General features: G+C 50.3%; 1 protein-coding gene across 1 annotated transcript in view; it reads right to left on the bottom strand.

Annotated features, from left to right (window-relative positions):
• LOC149360963 (uncharacterized) overlaps window positions 1-14,166 on the bottom strand; it is a 30,685-nt gene extending 16,519 nt beyond the window's left edge. The window contains exons 1-4 of the mRNA XM_089567961.1: window positions 14,148-14,166; window positions 1,791-1,903; window positions 1,536-1,674; window positions 1,180-1,262 (exon numbers count right to left, since the gene is read on the bottom strand). Coding sequence (XP_089424087.1) covers window positions 1,180-1,262; window positions 1,536-1,674; window positions 1,791-1,903; window positions 14,148-14,166 — 354 coding nt within the window. The remainder of the gene's footprint in view (window positions 1-1,179; window positions 1,263-1,535; window positions 1,675-1,790; window positions 1,904-14,147) is intronic.
• Between the last annotated feature and the right edge of the window lie 2,373 nt (window positions 14,167-16,539).

Below are 16,539 nucleotides of genomic sequence, written 5' to 3'. Positions count from 1 at the left end.
GGAGGGAGCGGAAGGAGAGGATGCTCGCTCCAAGAGAGATAGAGAGTGTTTTCGACCAGGGCGTGGTCAGGAGCCCTTTAAGATATATAAGCCAGTCAGCATAGTAGATTGCTAGAAGATTGAAGGACACAAACAGTGTGAAATAAAACAGTTCTATATTTGTACTTAAATCAGTTATCTTACCAACTCTAAACTTTTAAATGAAAGAGTGGAATCTGGTACAAGGCGCTGATCCATGAAATCTCTCCCGTCAAGCAGCGAGAGCCTCAGTTAGCACCTTTCAACCAAAGTAGGTTAGAGCACACTTATTAATTTCTGGTGACACCTCCACATGGCCAAGCTCTGCTCCTGCCTCTGCAACAATATTCGCACAGAAAGGTTGAGAGGGTACTCTGGATGGTCCATATATACAGGGTGTTCAAAGTTAGACTTCACTGATTTCTTTTTAAAAATGCGAAACGCCGTACGCTTATGCCCCTTTTGCTCATTGGTAATGCGGCCAGGCGAACACAAATTGGGGTAATAATTGTCTGCAGAAATTCAGTAATTGGCTAAAAATCATTAATTAACTTTTTATTGCCTGATGTAAGCGTGCATATTTATATTGAAAACTTGGAGGCATTTTCTTTTTATTCCATTTTGTACAATTTTAGCAACATGCCTGTGCCCTGAGATACACATGTCTAAAATTTTGTCCCAGTTCGGCCGATTGCGCATCCGAGACTGCGGCTCTCGGCGTGAAGCACCTCCTTCGTGTTACGCAGCTGTTGCTTATGCCACTTTGCCTTACAAGGTTGACCAGCCATGCGGATGACTTCGTGATTCAATGTTTTCGGGTGCCAAGAAGGAAAATGCTGCTGAGAACGAAAAGTCATCTGCTCTGGCCGATGACTTTTGAAGGTCATCTTCAGACTGAAAAAATGATAAAGAATTCGTAATGCTGACTGTGCCAGTAGCCTGTAGTGGTGTAAAAGACACAGAGCATCCCTTAGCTACAATATTTCTTAAATTCAAAACATACCCTCAGTTCACATATATAAGGCATACAGAGTAAGGTAGGCACAGACAGCCAAAATGCTTCTGCAAGCAAATTCATTTCTTCGCCTTGAAATGTGACAGTGCAATTAACCAGACTGCAAACCTTTTGGCCATCCTTTCGATGTCGCTTATTTTCTCTACAATGAAGCGATTCATCTGTTTCAACGCCCCTGGCATCATATCAGGCACCAGCCCTTTCCCTTCGAGCCGCTCCTTGTAGCAGTCTGTCAAGCGGAAGTAAAAATATGCATGCAATGAGCATGTAATCCAAAATTCCCCTGCCCAAACTCATTGAATGACATTGTGAAGTATTAGGCATGATGATTTATTTGTTCTTCACTCACCACGCATCGCCCACACTTTCCACGGTGACAGCGGCTCTTTCCTCGGACGGTCAGGAAAGCGTGGACAGTGCTTTCCCGCAGAGCAGAAAACAAAGGAATGCAAAGTAATTAAACAGATAACATTGGATGAAAAATTTCATAACTTGCAGTTACCTTGCAAAGACCGCCCAAGCAACTCCGCTGGGCTCCACACCGCAGTTAGTAAATCTTTGACGAACATCGAGTCCTTGGGGTTGTTTTTGATTCTCCTCCAAGCCGAGCTGGATATCCGGAGCCCATTCCCAATGTCAGTCTGAAAAAGATAATGCAAATCCAAGAACTGAATATGCCTACTATATATATATATATGCTTGCTTGAAGGGAAAGATAAATCCTTCAACCCGAATTCATTAATTACAAGTGGTGTACCGTGTCGGGCAGCTCTGGTGCTTGTGGCAATGGCTCCGGCGACAGTCTCTTGATAGGTGACAGTGCTGCTGTCTGCAATGCTGGCGGTGCATCTGATGAACGGGCTGCACCAACTGCAGTATGAAAAAGCATCAGAACAATGGCTATTTTTAACAAACCCAGTATACTGCCACCAAAGACTAGTCACTGCTCATTCTACTGTGTTCTCCATGCACAAGAAAACTATGTTTACCTTGCATCCAGTGCAATGAGTCCAACAGCTTTCGCTGCAGTTCTCTATTTAGATTTGCAGCTCGTTGATCTCTGTTTCCTTCAGCTCAATTTTTCATTAAGGCTGGCCACTTGTTCCTGTGCTTCTGCAAGCTGCCTTTTTAGCTCTGCATCATCTGTCTCCTTTTGCGCGGAGAGCTTCCTTTTTTTTAAAGCAAGGATCTCCAGCAAATTATTGCTGGGCCCTGCCTGTTTTTGTTTTTGTTGTGGCTGCAAAGAGAAGCACATGTCACCACATGGATATTACATCACTCTTCATTCACAAGTGCAAAATATCAGCGCTGTCAGAACAGACATGCTTACCTGCAATGTGACATCACTGTTGCTTTCCTCGCTATCGCTGCTACTAATTATTCTTTTAACTCTGACCCGCCGGGCCCGCATTTTTGTTTGAAGGTCATCTTCAGACTCTGAAAAAATGATAAAGAATTCGTAATGCTGACTGTGCCAGTAGCCTGTAGTGGTGTAAAAGACACAGAGCATCCCTTAGCTACAATATTTCTTAAATTCAAAACATACCCTCAGTTCACATATATAAGGCATTTAAGCATAAAATAAGACGCATTTAAAAATGATTTGTTATACAGAAATGATCGCATTCTCAGCAGTGTAGTGTGCCATTAAACGGGTCGGGAGTATTAGTGTGGACTAAGCAGTATCCATTCCAACTATATGGTTGCAGATCAGAATGGTAGTGAGCCAGTGACATTGTGCTGCCTATGCCTAATTCTTCAGCTGTTTTCGTGGTTAGATCGCATGATAAAATTTTGGAATGGGAAACTTATCCACAAAGCCCAACAGCACAAAGCAGTCCAAACACTGGTCACAATCAAGTGCAATAATGCACTGGTATAGACCACTGATGTGGTCTGCAGCTTACCTCCGACGAGGAGAATTCTGGCGCGATAAAACTGCGATACACCATCCTCGTCAGTCCACTGAACACTATAAAATGTCGTCCTGAAGTCGTCATCTGCCTTAAAACCTCTGATGTCCTCAGTTTTAACGACCGCACATCTGCGGTCATCCTGATAACGAACGTACGCTTGCATTATCATTGCTGCTTCAATGCTCCACACGCACCACCAGTCCTTGCTGCTTCTGTTATGGAGTCTCTCCCGGCCGGCGTTAAACAGCAATACCGACTTCCTCCGTGACATGATCCGCGCTGTCGTCCGTGAAGAGCTAGCGAAGATCTGTGGTACGTCGCATCCAACGGCCAGCTCCCTTATGGGCGTTATCCGCGAAGAGGTGCAGCAAGCTATCAGGCCTCCGTTACTAGTTACTACGCGGCGAACCACAGCCCATCCAGACCAACTGCTACCGCCCGACGTACGGTGAAGCTCTGCGACGGCCTGCCCCAAATCCAGCGGCATTTACACAGCCCATCCAGACAGACTACTGCCGCCCGACATATGCTGACGCTCTACGACGCCCTGCCCCAAATCCAGCGGCATTAGTTCAAACCCCGCACGACGTCCCGCTACCCTCCGTGCAGCCAGTGCAGCACATCCGGAGTAGTGATCGACGATCCCTGCGCAGAGCAGATGTCTGGCGTGGCCCTGACCGGCGGCGTTTGTGTTTCCATTGTGGGGAGCCCGGGCACCTCTTCCGCCGGTGCCCATACCGAGAGCTTGGCCTTCAAGGTTTTTCCTCCGATGCACCATGACCCCGATTTGGCCAAAGGCCTCCTGAGATTGAGTACGTGACCCAGCAACCCCTGTGGTCCATGGCGCGCCGTCAGTCCCGATCATCGTCACCTCGCCGATCATCAATTTCACGGAATCAGCAGAACTTCTCGCGAGCGACGGCGGACCGCTCGCCCAGCCCTCGCCGGGAAAACTGAAAACAGCGACCTCCGGGGGCGTGGTCGCTGGATATCGACACTGTAAAGACCCCCTGACGCCGCCGACATCCGATGGTAGAGCTCTGTCGACAACAGTGGGTGAAGTAGGACCGATTCTCACTGGACATACCCGTGCTTCTCGACGATCACGGCATTAGCGCGTTGGTAGACACAGGAGCGGAGTATTCAATTATTAGTGGCAAATTGGCAGCGCTTCTAAAGAAGGTAACGACGGATTGTTTTAAGTACCTAGGTGTTTATCTCAGTGCTGATTCAAGCTGGAACACCCACTAAATCACATCACAAACAAAGCATTCAAGAAACTGGGACTCATCAAACGTCGTCTATATCTTGCCAACTCCGAGACGAAGCTTCGCGCGTATACTACACTCATAAGGTCAGCTTTAGAGTGCAAGTAGCGTTTCATTAATTAACCGTCTTGAGTCTGTGCAAAATAAAGCTGTGAGGTTCATCCTTTCTTCATACTCATCGTATGAAAGTGTGTCATTATTGAAGCAAACTATCAGTATTCCCGACCTTATCACTCGACGCAAGTTCTCTCGTTTATCGCTTTTTCATTCCTTGTACTACGATGGCTCCCCGTTCACAGCTGATCGCATCGCCCCTGCCCATCATGTTTCATCCCGGTCTGATCATTCCCACAAAGTGCAACCCATCTTCGCACGAACACTGAAATATCAAACATCACCCTTACTATTATCTATGGCAGAGTGGAACTCGTTACCGGCTGACATAGTTTCTGAAACTGAGTTATCACATTTCTAAACGAAACTTTCATCGCACCTTGGCCTACAAAATTCACCGTGATATTTTCAGTATTGTCGAAGTGTCACGGGTTCGGTGACTAGGCGACATCATCACCGAGTCCGGACAATGAGGGGGTGGCCGTTTGATGTCCGGCGTAGCCGGTAACCAAACGTAGTGACAGACTGAGGCGTGTTAAGAGGTAACAACAACAAAAACAACGTTTATAGCTTCGATTGAACAATGCGGCAGCTTTCACAGACTCGTAATTTACATTCTACAAAACAATCGCGGAAAGCACATACAGTAATTAGATACATTCCATCAAAAGTCGGAAGGTGAATAAACATACAGTCAACCGGGGAGCGCGGCTGCCCATCCACAAACACGCAGTCAGTGCGGCCCCCGAAGGCGACGTCCGTTGAGGGCAGCTTGCGGTTTTGAGGATGCGGTGCGGCGGCTCGGAGACCCGGGAGTTCGCGGCGGCAGCGTTTCCACCGACGAGCGGACTGAAGTTCGTTTCCATACGGCCCCCTTTTAAAAGCCCTCGGGCGCTAGCGAGCGAGCACTCGCGGCGCCACAGCGTCGGCGTCGAAAAAACAAAACACCAAAAAGCGCAACGAGAGCACGTAGGCACCTACGCTTTGACTCTGCATGGCCGCCATCTTGGAGGAGAAAAAAATTAACGCACAACTAAAAGGAAGCCCTAGGCTTCGACTCGCGATTCGGTGACCTTGGAGCCGCAAAAAAGTAAAACACAACCAAAAAGGCAGTCACGTCCGCCGCAACGTTTTTCCTTCTAATGGTCAGCTCCAGACTTCGGCAGTATCGGGGTCGACTTTGGGCCGCCTCCGCTTTTGCAATGCGAGGGGTTGTCTAAATAACTGAAGAAATAAATAAATAACTGAAGAAATAAATAAATAAAGCGTACAAGCATTCTTGCTCTTCCCTAGACACATACTAAGAAACGCGGACGCATCAGTTTTATACAAACAAAAGTAATTTACAGGCTGCCGTCACTTCTGTGACACGGCCCCCCACTTTGGGAATATTATCTGATAATATTCTAAACCCACAGAAGTCGGCGAGCAGGCCTGTGCAGATATACAGCGCGTGACATAACCACTTATATAAAACTAGCACACAATTCAAGTCAGCGTGTAGACATGCACCATAATACTTGAATAAATTAATAGCGAAAATTAACCGCGCAACTAATCTACAGCCTGCTAAGAAAATCAGCACCGACATTGTCCTTGCCCTTTATATGCTCGACGGTGAACTGATATTCTTGGAGCAGCAAGCTCCAGCGCAGGACTCTGCTGTTTAGCTGTTTCGCTCTTTGGATGTAGCTCAGTGGTTGGTGGTCCGTCTGAACTAAGAACGGCACCCCATACAGGTAGGTGGAAAACTTCTCTATTCCCCAAACTAACGCTAAGCACTCCCTCTCGATTGTGCTGTATGCTGCTTCCCTGGGGAGCAATGTTCTGCTCGCGTATGCCACCGGGTGAAGCGTTCCGTCATGCCGCTGCATTAGTACCGCGCCTAGGCTGGTATCAGAGGCATCCGTGCGCAGCACAAACTGTTTGGAGAAGTCTGGCAGCCGTAGTATCGGAGGGCTTGAGACCCGACGCTTGAGCTCTTCGAAGGCTTCCGATGGGCTGGCGTCCACCTTACGACGTTCCTCTCTCCCTTTCTCGTCAGTTGGGTGAGGGGCTCGCTTATTCTTGCGTAGTCGGGTATGAAGTCGCGGTAATACCCCGACAAGCCAAGAAAAGCGCGTACCTGACGCTTTGTTCGAGGAATTGGCGCCGCCTGTATCTTGTCGAGCGTTTTCCCGAGTGGTGTCAGCTCAACTCTGGCAATGCGGTGCCCGAGGAACTCGATGCTTTCCATCCCAAGCATTCCATCCCGAATTCGCATTTGCTTGGTCGTACTCTCAGGCCGGCCACCTCGATTCTCGCAAACAGCTGTCTCAGCGAAGAAAGGTACTCCTCGTGCACGTAGCACTGGCAACGAGGACATCATCATGATAGTGCTGCACTCCGGGAATTCCCCCACCACTCGTTGCATCAATCTTGAAAATACTGCCGGGGCAGTTTTTATGCCGAACGGCATAAAACGGAATTGAAAGAGACCCGATGTCGTTGAAAACGCCGTCTTGGGCTTGGACTTCTCAGTCAATGGGATTTGCCAACATCCTTTGGCAAAGTCTACCTTTGAGAAGTATTTCTTCTCTCCAGCTGCAGCGAAGACCGCGTCCGCTCTGGGAATTGGCTCCGAATCGGCAACCAGGACGTCGTTCAGGCGTCGGAAATCAATGCAAAGCCGGTTCGTGCCGTCAGGTTTCTTCACCAAGAGGACCGGTGAATTGTAGGGTGACTGGGACTTCTCGATTATGCCCAGTCGCTCCATCTGCTGCATCTCTCTTTCTACGGCTTCTCTCGTCGCAAACGGAAGTGGGTATTGTTTTACGTGGACCGGAGTGCGGGTAGTGAGCTCTAACCGGCACTCGGCCCCAGTCCGTCTTGCCCGGGACGTCGGAGAAGATGCGAGAGTGTTCTGAAATGACTTTTCGAAGCTGTCTCCGTTGATCCGCCGTCAAATCATCAGAAAGCTTCACATCTCGCTCGCCTTCTGACTGTTCAAGCGCCGGAACAGGAATGACTCCCTCGCTGTCCGATTCGGTGACGCCGCAGATCGCGTGGCACACGCGTTTTATTGGCTGTCTTTCCCGCTCTTCGTACTTTTTAAGCAGGTTGGCGTGAAAAATCTTCCTCCCTCCGACTGTCTCGATAACATAGTCGGCCTCTCCTTTCTTCTCTTTGATCTCGAAGGGCCCCTTTCACTGAAGCAGTAGCTTGTTGTTGTCCGTAGGCAGCAAAATCAGGACCTTGTCTCCCGGATCAAACATCCTCTCTCTGGTTTTCCGGTTGTACAGTTTTGCGTAGCGCGCCCCGGCCTTTTCGAGCTCCTCGTGCGCTAGCTTGCACGTGTCTTCTAGTCGATTACGGAGGTCAAAGACGTGCTGGTATGTGGTCTTCGCCTCCTCGTCGAGGTGGTGGTTTGTCCAGAGCTCCTTTAAAATGGCCAGGGGTCCCCTCACGTGTCGCCCATACAAAAGCTCGAAGGGCGAAAAGCCCAAACTTGCCTGTGGGACCTCCCTGCATGCGAAGAGCAACGGCGCCAGATAGCGGTCCCAGTCTCGCGGTTTTTCGGCGCACATTCTCTTCAACATCAATTTCAGGGTGCCGTTGAATTTTTCGACCATCCCGTTCGCCTTGGCTGGTACGGCGTGGTATGCAGCTGGCGTATGGAGAGAAGTCGGGCCACCTCCTTCATCAAGTCAGAAGTGAAATTGGTGCCCCGGTCGCTTAGGACTTCGTTAGGGACTCCAAATCGAGAAAACATTTCGACCAGTGCCTCAGCGACCCTCTCAGTTTCCACGCTCGGCAGCGCTACGGCCTCTGGGTACCGGGTTGCATAATCCATTAAGGTCAGAATGTACCGGTTGCCATGTTTGGAAGGGGGCTGGATTGGGCCCACAATGTCGATGGCCACTCTTTTGAATGGCGTTTCGATGAGCGGCGTCCTCCCCAGCGGCACCCGGGCGACCCGGCCCTTCGGGTTTGTCCTCTGACAGATGTCACAGGAGGCGACAAATCGCTTCACGTCCGCGGTGATACCCGGCCAGAAAAAATCTTCCAAAATCCGGTCCTTCGTCTTTTGGGCGCCTAAATGTCCGGCCATTATTCCGTCGTGCGCAGTTTTCAGCACCGCCTCTCGATGACACTTTGGAACGACGAGCTGCCGCACGATCCGCCCAGTTTTCTCGGTGTAGATTCGGTACAGTACTTCATCCTCTTTCTGGAATACGATTTTGCCTTGCGAATCCCTACACGTCAGTTTCTTGCCAATTTGGGAGAAGCAGTGCTTGAGCGACTGGTCCTCTGCTTGCTCCTCTGCATAACTCTTCCTGGGTGGCTCCACTGCGACGCCGGGGGTTTTAAGCGCTTGGAACTTCTTGTCTTGATGATGATGATGATGTCCTCGGGCTGACTTTCGCTCTTGTTACAACCGCTGCAACTTCCTCTTCAGCGAGCTCGTTGCTGACCGGTTGTTTAACCAATTCCTTCGGGTTATCTGGAGCTCTGGCGCCTTCTATGTTTCCGATTGGATTGGATTGTAAAACGTTTATTGCCAACAGTCTGAAGGGCATATAGGCCCCCCGCCTAAACGACGGCCAGAAGGTCTTGGCTCCTGGCGGCGTCTGCGGCCAGTTGGACGACTTTTGTTTGAGTCTCCGGATCGGAGCTGAGTAGGAGAGCCTCCCATTGTTCAAGTGACTTTATTTTTTGTCCCTCCAGGGGGGCAAAAGGGCATTTCCAGAGAATATGGTTGAGATCCGCTTTGGCCTTACATTGTTTACACTCGTTTGAATATTGTCCCGGATAATAACGACTACACATAACCGGGTTCGGAAACGTATAAGTTTGGAGACGGCGCCAAGAGGTGGCCTGACTCTTTGTCAATGATTTATCAGCAGCGGGGTACTTTGTTCGATTGAGCCTATAATGTTGTGTGATTTCTCTGTAACCTACAAGACGATCCCTGTCTGTGAAGCCCTCGGTATGGCCACTGGCTCGGAAAGCAAGACCTCGAGCCAGTTCGTGAGCTGCTTCATTTCCAGCCAGGGATGCGTGTGCAGGTGTCCAGACTATGCGAATTTTGCGGTCGTCCCTTGCAGTCCGCAGGATTCCGTTCGTCAGAGGGGAGACCCTCCCCTTGGCAAAGTTCATCACTGCTACCTTTGAGTCACTGACTATCATTGACGCATCCGTGCCCACTATTGCAAGAGCGATGGCGGCTTCTTCTGCAATTTCGGGACTGGCCGTCGTGATCGAAGTGCCGGCTCGGAGATATGTCTCGGCGCTAGCTACCGCTATCACCATTCTCCCCCTCCCGCAATTAGCTGCGTCCACGTAGGCCACGTCTTCTATCGGATAGTTTTTGAAACATTTGCCGAGGGCTTCAGCCCGTTTCTCTCTGCGATCCTTGTGGTGGACGGGATGCATGTTTTTCGGTAGTGGTGGGATCATCAGCCTATCGCGCACGCTCTTAAGCATGTCCACTTTCGGACCTCGCTGACTCGTAATTTATTCCTAGTTTCGCGAGGATTTGCCTGCCTGTAACGCTTCCCGACAGCCTTTCTTACTGCGAGACTGTCACGCCTTCCACAATTTCATCCAATGTGTTGTGAAGACCTAGTTCTAAAAGTTTTGCGGTGGGGGTCCGAATTGGTAAACCCAGCGCCTGCTTGACACTTCTGCGAATGATCCCTTCCAGCTTGGACTTCTCCGCTGCCTTGAGATTAAGGAAAGGAGCTACGTAAGCAATCTTACTTATTACAAAGGCTTGAACTAATCTGATTAGATTCGTTTCTTTCATGCCATAGCGCCTATTTGCGATTCTACGGATGAGCCGCATAGTCTGTTGCGCGCATATCTCCAACTTCTTTATTGCTTCTCCATTGAAACCGTTGTTTTGAATGTACAGCCCTAAGACTCTAATCCTGTCCACCGTCGGGATATCGAGTCCCTGAGCCTTAAGAGATATCCGCGGGGGATCCGACCGTGATTTCCTCTTTGGTTGGTAAAAAAGCATTTCCGATTTTTGCGGGGAGCACCTAAGCCCCCTATCATTTACATACTTTTCAACTTCTCCTATGGCCATTTGGAGAGTCTCCTCTATTTGACCGTCAGTTCCTTTGCCAATCCACATAGTAATGTCATCCGCATACATGCAATGACTGAGACCTTCAATCGCTGCTAGTTTGCTAGGAAGCCCGATCATGGCCACGTTGAAAAGAAGCGGGGACAGTACAGATCCCTGCGGGGTCCCCTTGCTGCCTAGCTCTATGTAGTCTGATTTACTTTCCCCGAAGTTAATTTGGGCCACTCTGTCGGAAAGGAAATTTTTAACATAGTTGTAGGTTTTCGGGCCTACTCCCAGGAGGCTGAGATTATCCAGGATCGCCTTGTGCGTGACGTTATCGAAAGCCTTCGCCAGGTCAAGACTCAGAATGACCTTCGCGTCCCGCGTTTGTGAGTCCAGAATTTCATGTTTTAGTTGCAGCATCACGTCCTGCGTTGAGAGATGAGACCTGAATCCCACCATGGAGATAGGATAAAGATGGTGGTCTTCCATGTAGTTGTTGAGACGTGTCTGCACTACATGCTCCATCAGTTTCCCTGCACAGGAGGTTAGGGATATAGGCCTTAGATTCTCGATCGACAAAGGTTTCCCCGGTTTAGGAATAAGTACCACCTTAGCCGACTTCCACTGCTTAGGAATCTCACCCGCCTCCTAACATTTCTGCATGTAGGCAGTGAGTGCTGTTATAGAGTTGTCGTCGAGATTTCTGAGCAATTTGTTGCTTACCCCATCCGGTCCGGGCGCTGAATTAGTATTTAATCTAGCAAGCTCTGCTCGCACTTCGGATTCAGTAATGGGTTCGTCCAAGCGATCGTTGGGTATCCCACAGTAACCATGCAGAGGTACCTTCTCGGTGTCCCCTATGTACTTAGATCGAATCTCATCGAGCAGCTCTTGCTCTGTACCCTCATGTTTATGCTGGATCTTTTGGAGGTTTTGCCTCTGGGCCGTTTTACATCCGTCAGGGTCTAGGAGGTATCTGAGTAAACTCCATGTGCGAGCCAGACTTATATTCCCGTCCATTTTGTCGCATAGCGATTCCCAGTTTTGCCTAGAAAGTTTGAGCGCATATTCCTCCATCTCTTTGTTGTGCCTTGCTATCCTTCTGCGAAGGTTACGATTCCACTTTTGACTTTTAAGTCGCTTTTCCATACTGGTTTTGGCTTGCCACATATGGAGGAGGCGGGTGTCCATTGTTTCTAGGCCTGAGTCTTCCGCCACAGTCTGGGTCGCTTTACGAGCGTCCAATTGGAGCTGCCTTATCCACTCCTCAATGTCATCAATTTCTGTGGTGTTAGCGCTCTGTTCCCGGATTTTTCGGAAGGCGTCCCACTCAACAAGTGAGTGACGTCGGCCTGGGCGTTTATAGGGCCCAGCAGTAATTACCGTTTCCAAAATAAAGTGATCACTGCCTAAATTTTCTTGAGTGCTAACCCAGTTTGCGCTGCCGACGTTCTTAACGAGGGTGAGGTCCGGAGATGTGTCCGTACTGACGCTATTTCCCGTTCTAGTGGGAGACTGAGGGTCCGTAAGTAGGGTGAAGGCCCCTTGTTGCATATCGAGCCAGAGCTCTCTACCCTTGACACATTCTCTCTGGTACCCCCAAGCAGCTTGATGGGCGTTGAAGTCCCCCATTACCACCACCGCTTGTTTGTTAGCAATGCGTAGAGTTTTTTGAAGAAGCGACCCGAAGCGAGTCTTTCTTTGTTTTGGACTGCTGTATATATTCAGCACAAATAGGCTGGTCTTAATTTTATTATTCGGAATGAGTTCTAGAAGAACGTGCTCTACGTGACTGATCCCCGTGTCACGCGCAATAGCCGTTATGTTTCTTTTGACGAGGGTGGTAACTCCCGCCTTCTCGCCAGAGGTATTAAAAGATTGATAGCCTGATAATTTTGCAATCCCCCCAGTTTCCTGAAGAGCGATCACGTCCGGGCAGTCTTTACCAATGAGGAGTTGTTGAAGAACTGCTCGCTTCCGGCGGTATCCCCGACAGTTCCACTGCCAGAGCGTATATCTATTGTCCTTATGTTGCCTGGCCATTTTGAAGTTGTTGAAGGGTTATCGTAATAGCGTCTGTCTTATTCTCTACGGCCTGCCGCCATGCATTCATAGCTAACAGCTCGTTTCCTAGCCTTTTGGTTTCTGTAGTGATTTCCTGAACAACGTTAACAGTGGACTGAATTTGTGCATGAATTTTGTTATCTGTGGCCTGAACCTGGGCATCAATTTTGTCCTCTAGCCTCCTGCATACCTCTGCGAGCGTGAGCTCGGGCTGCGTGTTGTCACACGTCCTCTTTTTTGTAGGCGGGGGAAGCGATGGTGGCGCCACCGAGGCATCACTGACACCGGCCGCCGCCTCCACCAGTGCAGGCGTTATCTTTGGTTGTTGAGTAAGCCGGGATTGGCCCATCTTCCGGAGTTCTGAATTTTCCTTCTCTAACTGTTCTGTTTTTTTAGTAAGTTTCCTTACGGTGTCAGTAAGGGTCTCAACCATCTTTCTCAATTGGAGGAGCTCATCTGCCCCCTTATCCGAATTATTTTGGGAGGATCGACCTACCCAGCTCACCTCTTTATGGTCGGCTGCCGTCTTGTTCTTGGCTGAAGACACCGACGGTGATCGCCCTCGGGAGCTCAAGCGGCCCCTGGACTGGGACCCGGTCCTGGAACCAGAGTGGGGCTTGGATCTTGAACGGCCCCTGGAGCCGGAACGGTCCCTAGAGCTGGAATGGCCGCGATAGCCCTCTTCCTCCTTGGTCCTAGGTCGGCTCCTCCGGTTTATGTATTGTCTGATGAATTTGCCGTCTTGTCGTGGGTCTTCTTCTCCCACTGGCGCTTTTTGAGTATGTAAGGAATCCTATACATCTCACGGCACTTTTTGTGTCCCAGTTCATGTCCCTTGCCACAAAGAGCACACTTAAGTTCACACGAGTGGTCTTGCGTTGGGTTGTCCATGCCACATCCTCGACATTTGACCACGCCTGCGTTCGGGCAGACATCGGCGCGATGTCCGAGCTGGCCACACTTGAAACACACTTCGTATTTTATCTTATATAATAGGCACCGAAAGGGGGTGCTCGCGTAGTAGATCCAATATGGCACCTTTTCATCTGCGAAGAGCAGCAGAATAGAGCTCGAGTCTTTTCCTAATCTTCTAACCCCGACAATCTCAGGGTTGTACTTGTTGATCAGGTTCTCACGCACCCGTTCAATCGTGTGAGTCAGCGGAACTCCGTGAATAACTCCTTTGCCGTGTCCATCCGGCGTCACAAGATACGCAAACGTTGCAAGTTTTTCCGTCCCTAAAGTGAGATGCCCAATATTCATATACTTCCGCACTCGTTCAGAGCTGTCGGTGCCTACCAGAATGGTGTTTTGCTTCTGATTCAGAAGGACGATATCATCTCTTGCGTCAGCCGCCGCAATACCTGCCGCCGACTTCACGATGTCAGAGACCGTCTCAGTTTTGCATGCTGAGAGCGGTCGAAGTCCGCCTTGCGGTCTAATGACGACTTTATGTAGTCCGGGGGGAAGACGAACGTGCTGCGTTTCCACCGAACGCATTGCCATCTTCTTGCCCTCCGTCTTAGCTGAGTTGGCAGCCCCTCGCTGACCATCTTGTTGTCTTCCTTCGTTCGGAACGCCATCCTGGCGTCCCCCTGCCTCATGGCTGTCGTTCTTACGAGCGCTGCGTTTTGACTTATCAATCGTAAACCATCCGGCTTGGGTGGAAAAGTCCTCCGGCGATAGCGTCTCACCTTCAACCGTAACTTCCATGTCGGCCTCCTAGTGCAGTCCTGGGCCACAAGAGGCCGGTGACTTGCCTCGCCGGCACCCTACGGGCGTCGGCGGCCAGAGTCGACGTTAGGCTTAGCTTGGTCGTCAAGCTGGCGAACTGAAGATCGTGATGTGAGCACAAAAAGTCAGTTCACTTGCCGTGGATTTGTTATCCCGGTAGTCCTGCAGACTTCCGCCGTCGGTCCCCGCAAAAGTTTCTGAAGACGCAGACTTAAATCCGCAGAAAGCATCGAAAAACCGCGGAGGCGATGTGAGACGCGTCCGCTTGCCTCAGCCGCTCGTAGCGCCCCCCTATGTTTCCGAGAATTAAATCATACAGCGGCTCCTCCATGCAGAGCGCCGAGATAATCCCAGAAAAATACGGGGTGGCGATGTGAACCCGCGCCTCAGGCAGCATCTTAGCTGTTCCATGATATGAGACGTGTCCACTTATGCCGTTATGCTACGCGAACAGCCTTTTTGTGTGTGTGCGCGTGCGTGCGTGTGCGTGTGTGTGTGTGTGCGTGTGTATACTGGCCTCTTCTCTCCTGTGAGCTGGTCGTCGTTGATGAGCTGTCGTCTCACGATCGCCGTATTGCATCCGGTATCCCGCAGTACCGATATGCGCCTCCCAACGTTCCAGCCACCACCGGCAGTCCTTCAACGAGGAATTTCGGTCGCGTCTGCATGACCGCGTTCACAACGGGAATTTTATCCCCATTTTTGAGCTCCAGGTAGCCACCGCGAATGCTCTCCTCATTAACGTTCTTGGCGGGTGAGTAGACGCACGATGCCTGTGGCCTATCCTTTACCGCTGAGCGGCACGCATCCGCCTTGTGTCCCTTTCGACCGCACTTGAAACAGGCGACGCAATGACTGTTACTGATGTGGGTACGGCACTGTGAAGCCTGATGCCCAATGCGGTTGCAAAGGTAACAGCGAGGCGGGGCTCGTTGATTGATTCTCTTTTCTTCACTTTCGGGCCTTCCGGCATCGTCTCGGCTGTCTTTCTTTAATTTGGAGAGATTCAGGCTTCCTTGCGCTTCTAAAAACTGGTCAGCTAGGTCCAACATCTCTCCTAGCGATTTTGCTTTCCTCTCCTTCAGGTAAAGTGCCATGTTGGAATGACAGCCCTGTAGGAATCTTTCCTTAATAAGGAGCTCTCTGAGTTCCTGAAACTCTGTCTTGATGCCTGAAAGCTCGATCCAGCGGTCAAAATAGTGGCTGAGACGCGCTGAGAACTGAGCTGCAGTTTCGCCATCCGCCGGTTTTCCTGTATTGAATTTCTCTCGGAATCCTTCTGCGGTGAACCGAAATCTCTTCAAAAGGGCGGTTTTCACCTTCGTATAATTCGCTGCATCACCCGGCGGCAAACGCCCATAAACACTAAGTGCTTCCCCACTCAGACATGTAGCTAGCGCTGTCGACCACTGGCTCTCCGGCAACTTCTGGCTCGCTTTCAAATCGTCTGATATAAGCATCTAAATCATATTTCCGGTCGTCAAATGGGATCAGGAGTTTACTTGTGTTCAACTTCGAATCACCGTTGTCCTGGCTCCCTTCTTTCTCTCTTGTCTCTTTCTCTAGTTTAACAGAGTACACTGTGGGGCCAGTTGGTCATACATAATCTGAACGAACAAACGTAGCGTTTAAACAGGACATAGAATACAACTTACAACACACAGTTGTAAGTTGTAGCCCCGTCCTGTCCTCATCTTTCTGTGTCCTGTTTAAACGCTACGTTTGTTCGTTCTTTCTCTAGTCGCTTACTCTCTATTCTTAAACGCATAATCTCTATCTGACGTTCGTCAGCTGCCTTCGCGGCCGCGCGCTCCTGCTCCGCTCTCTCTCGGGCAAACGCCCGTTCTTCGCGTTGCTTATCTTCGACCCATTTTCTGAGCTCAGTGCTTTTCAGCCCCAACTGGCTACCCATAGCTATCAACCTTTCTGTCGTGTCCGGTCGCTGTGTTGAATGCAGCGAAAGACGCACACGGTACTTTAAGACTTCGTTTATTTAAAGCCGATGAGGGTGCGACCAGCGTCGACCGAGGCAGGAGCCGAACTGGCCGCCCGAAGAAAGGAGGGAGCGGAGAAGCGTCCACGGGAGGGAGTGGCTTCCCAGAACAGGAGGAGGGTGCGGGGGCGCACCGTGGGGGGGCATCTGGCGACAGCGTGCGACGAAGGGCAAGTGGTCGTTAGGAGGAGGATGCGAGTGGTCGTTAGGAGGAGGGTGCGGGGGCGCACACACACAAAAGCAATAAGGGGACACAACACTTCCTTCCCCCTTAGAAAGTTGCCTGGTATCGTGCAGGGGGTCGGCGCTCACGCGTGGAGGCGCGCTGGCTTTGTGCGCTCGGGGGAGAAACACTTGTA

The sequence above is a fragment of the Amblyomma mixtum genome, chromosome 2 (assembly GCF_055824585.1).
Source record: "Amblyomma mixtum isolate Tamu chromosome 2, ASM5582458v1, whole genome shotgun sequence".
NCBI classification, from domain to species: domain Eukaryota; kingdom Metazoa; phylum Arthropoda; class Arachnida; order Ixodida; family Ixodidae; genus Amblyomma; species Amblyomma mixtum.
This window is presented reverse-complemented; position numbering and strand designations above follow the sequence as displayed.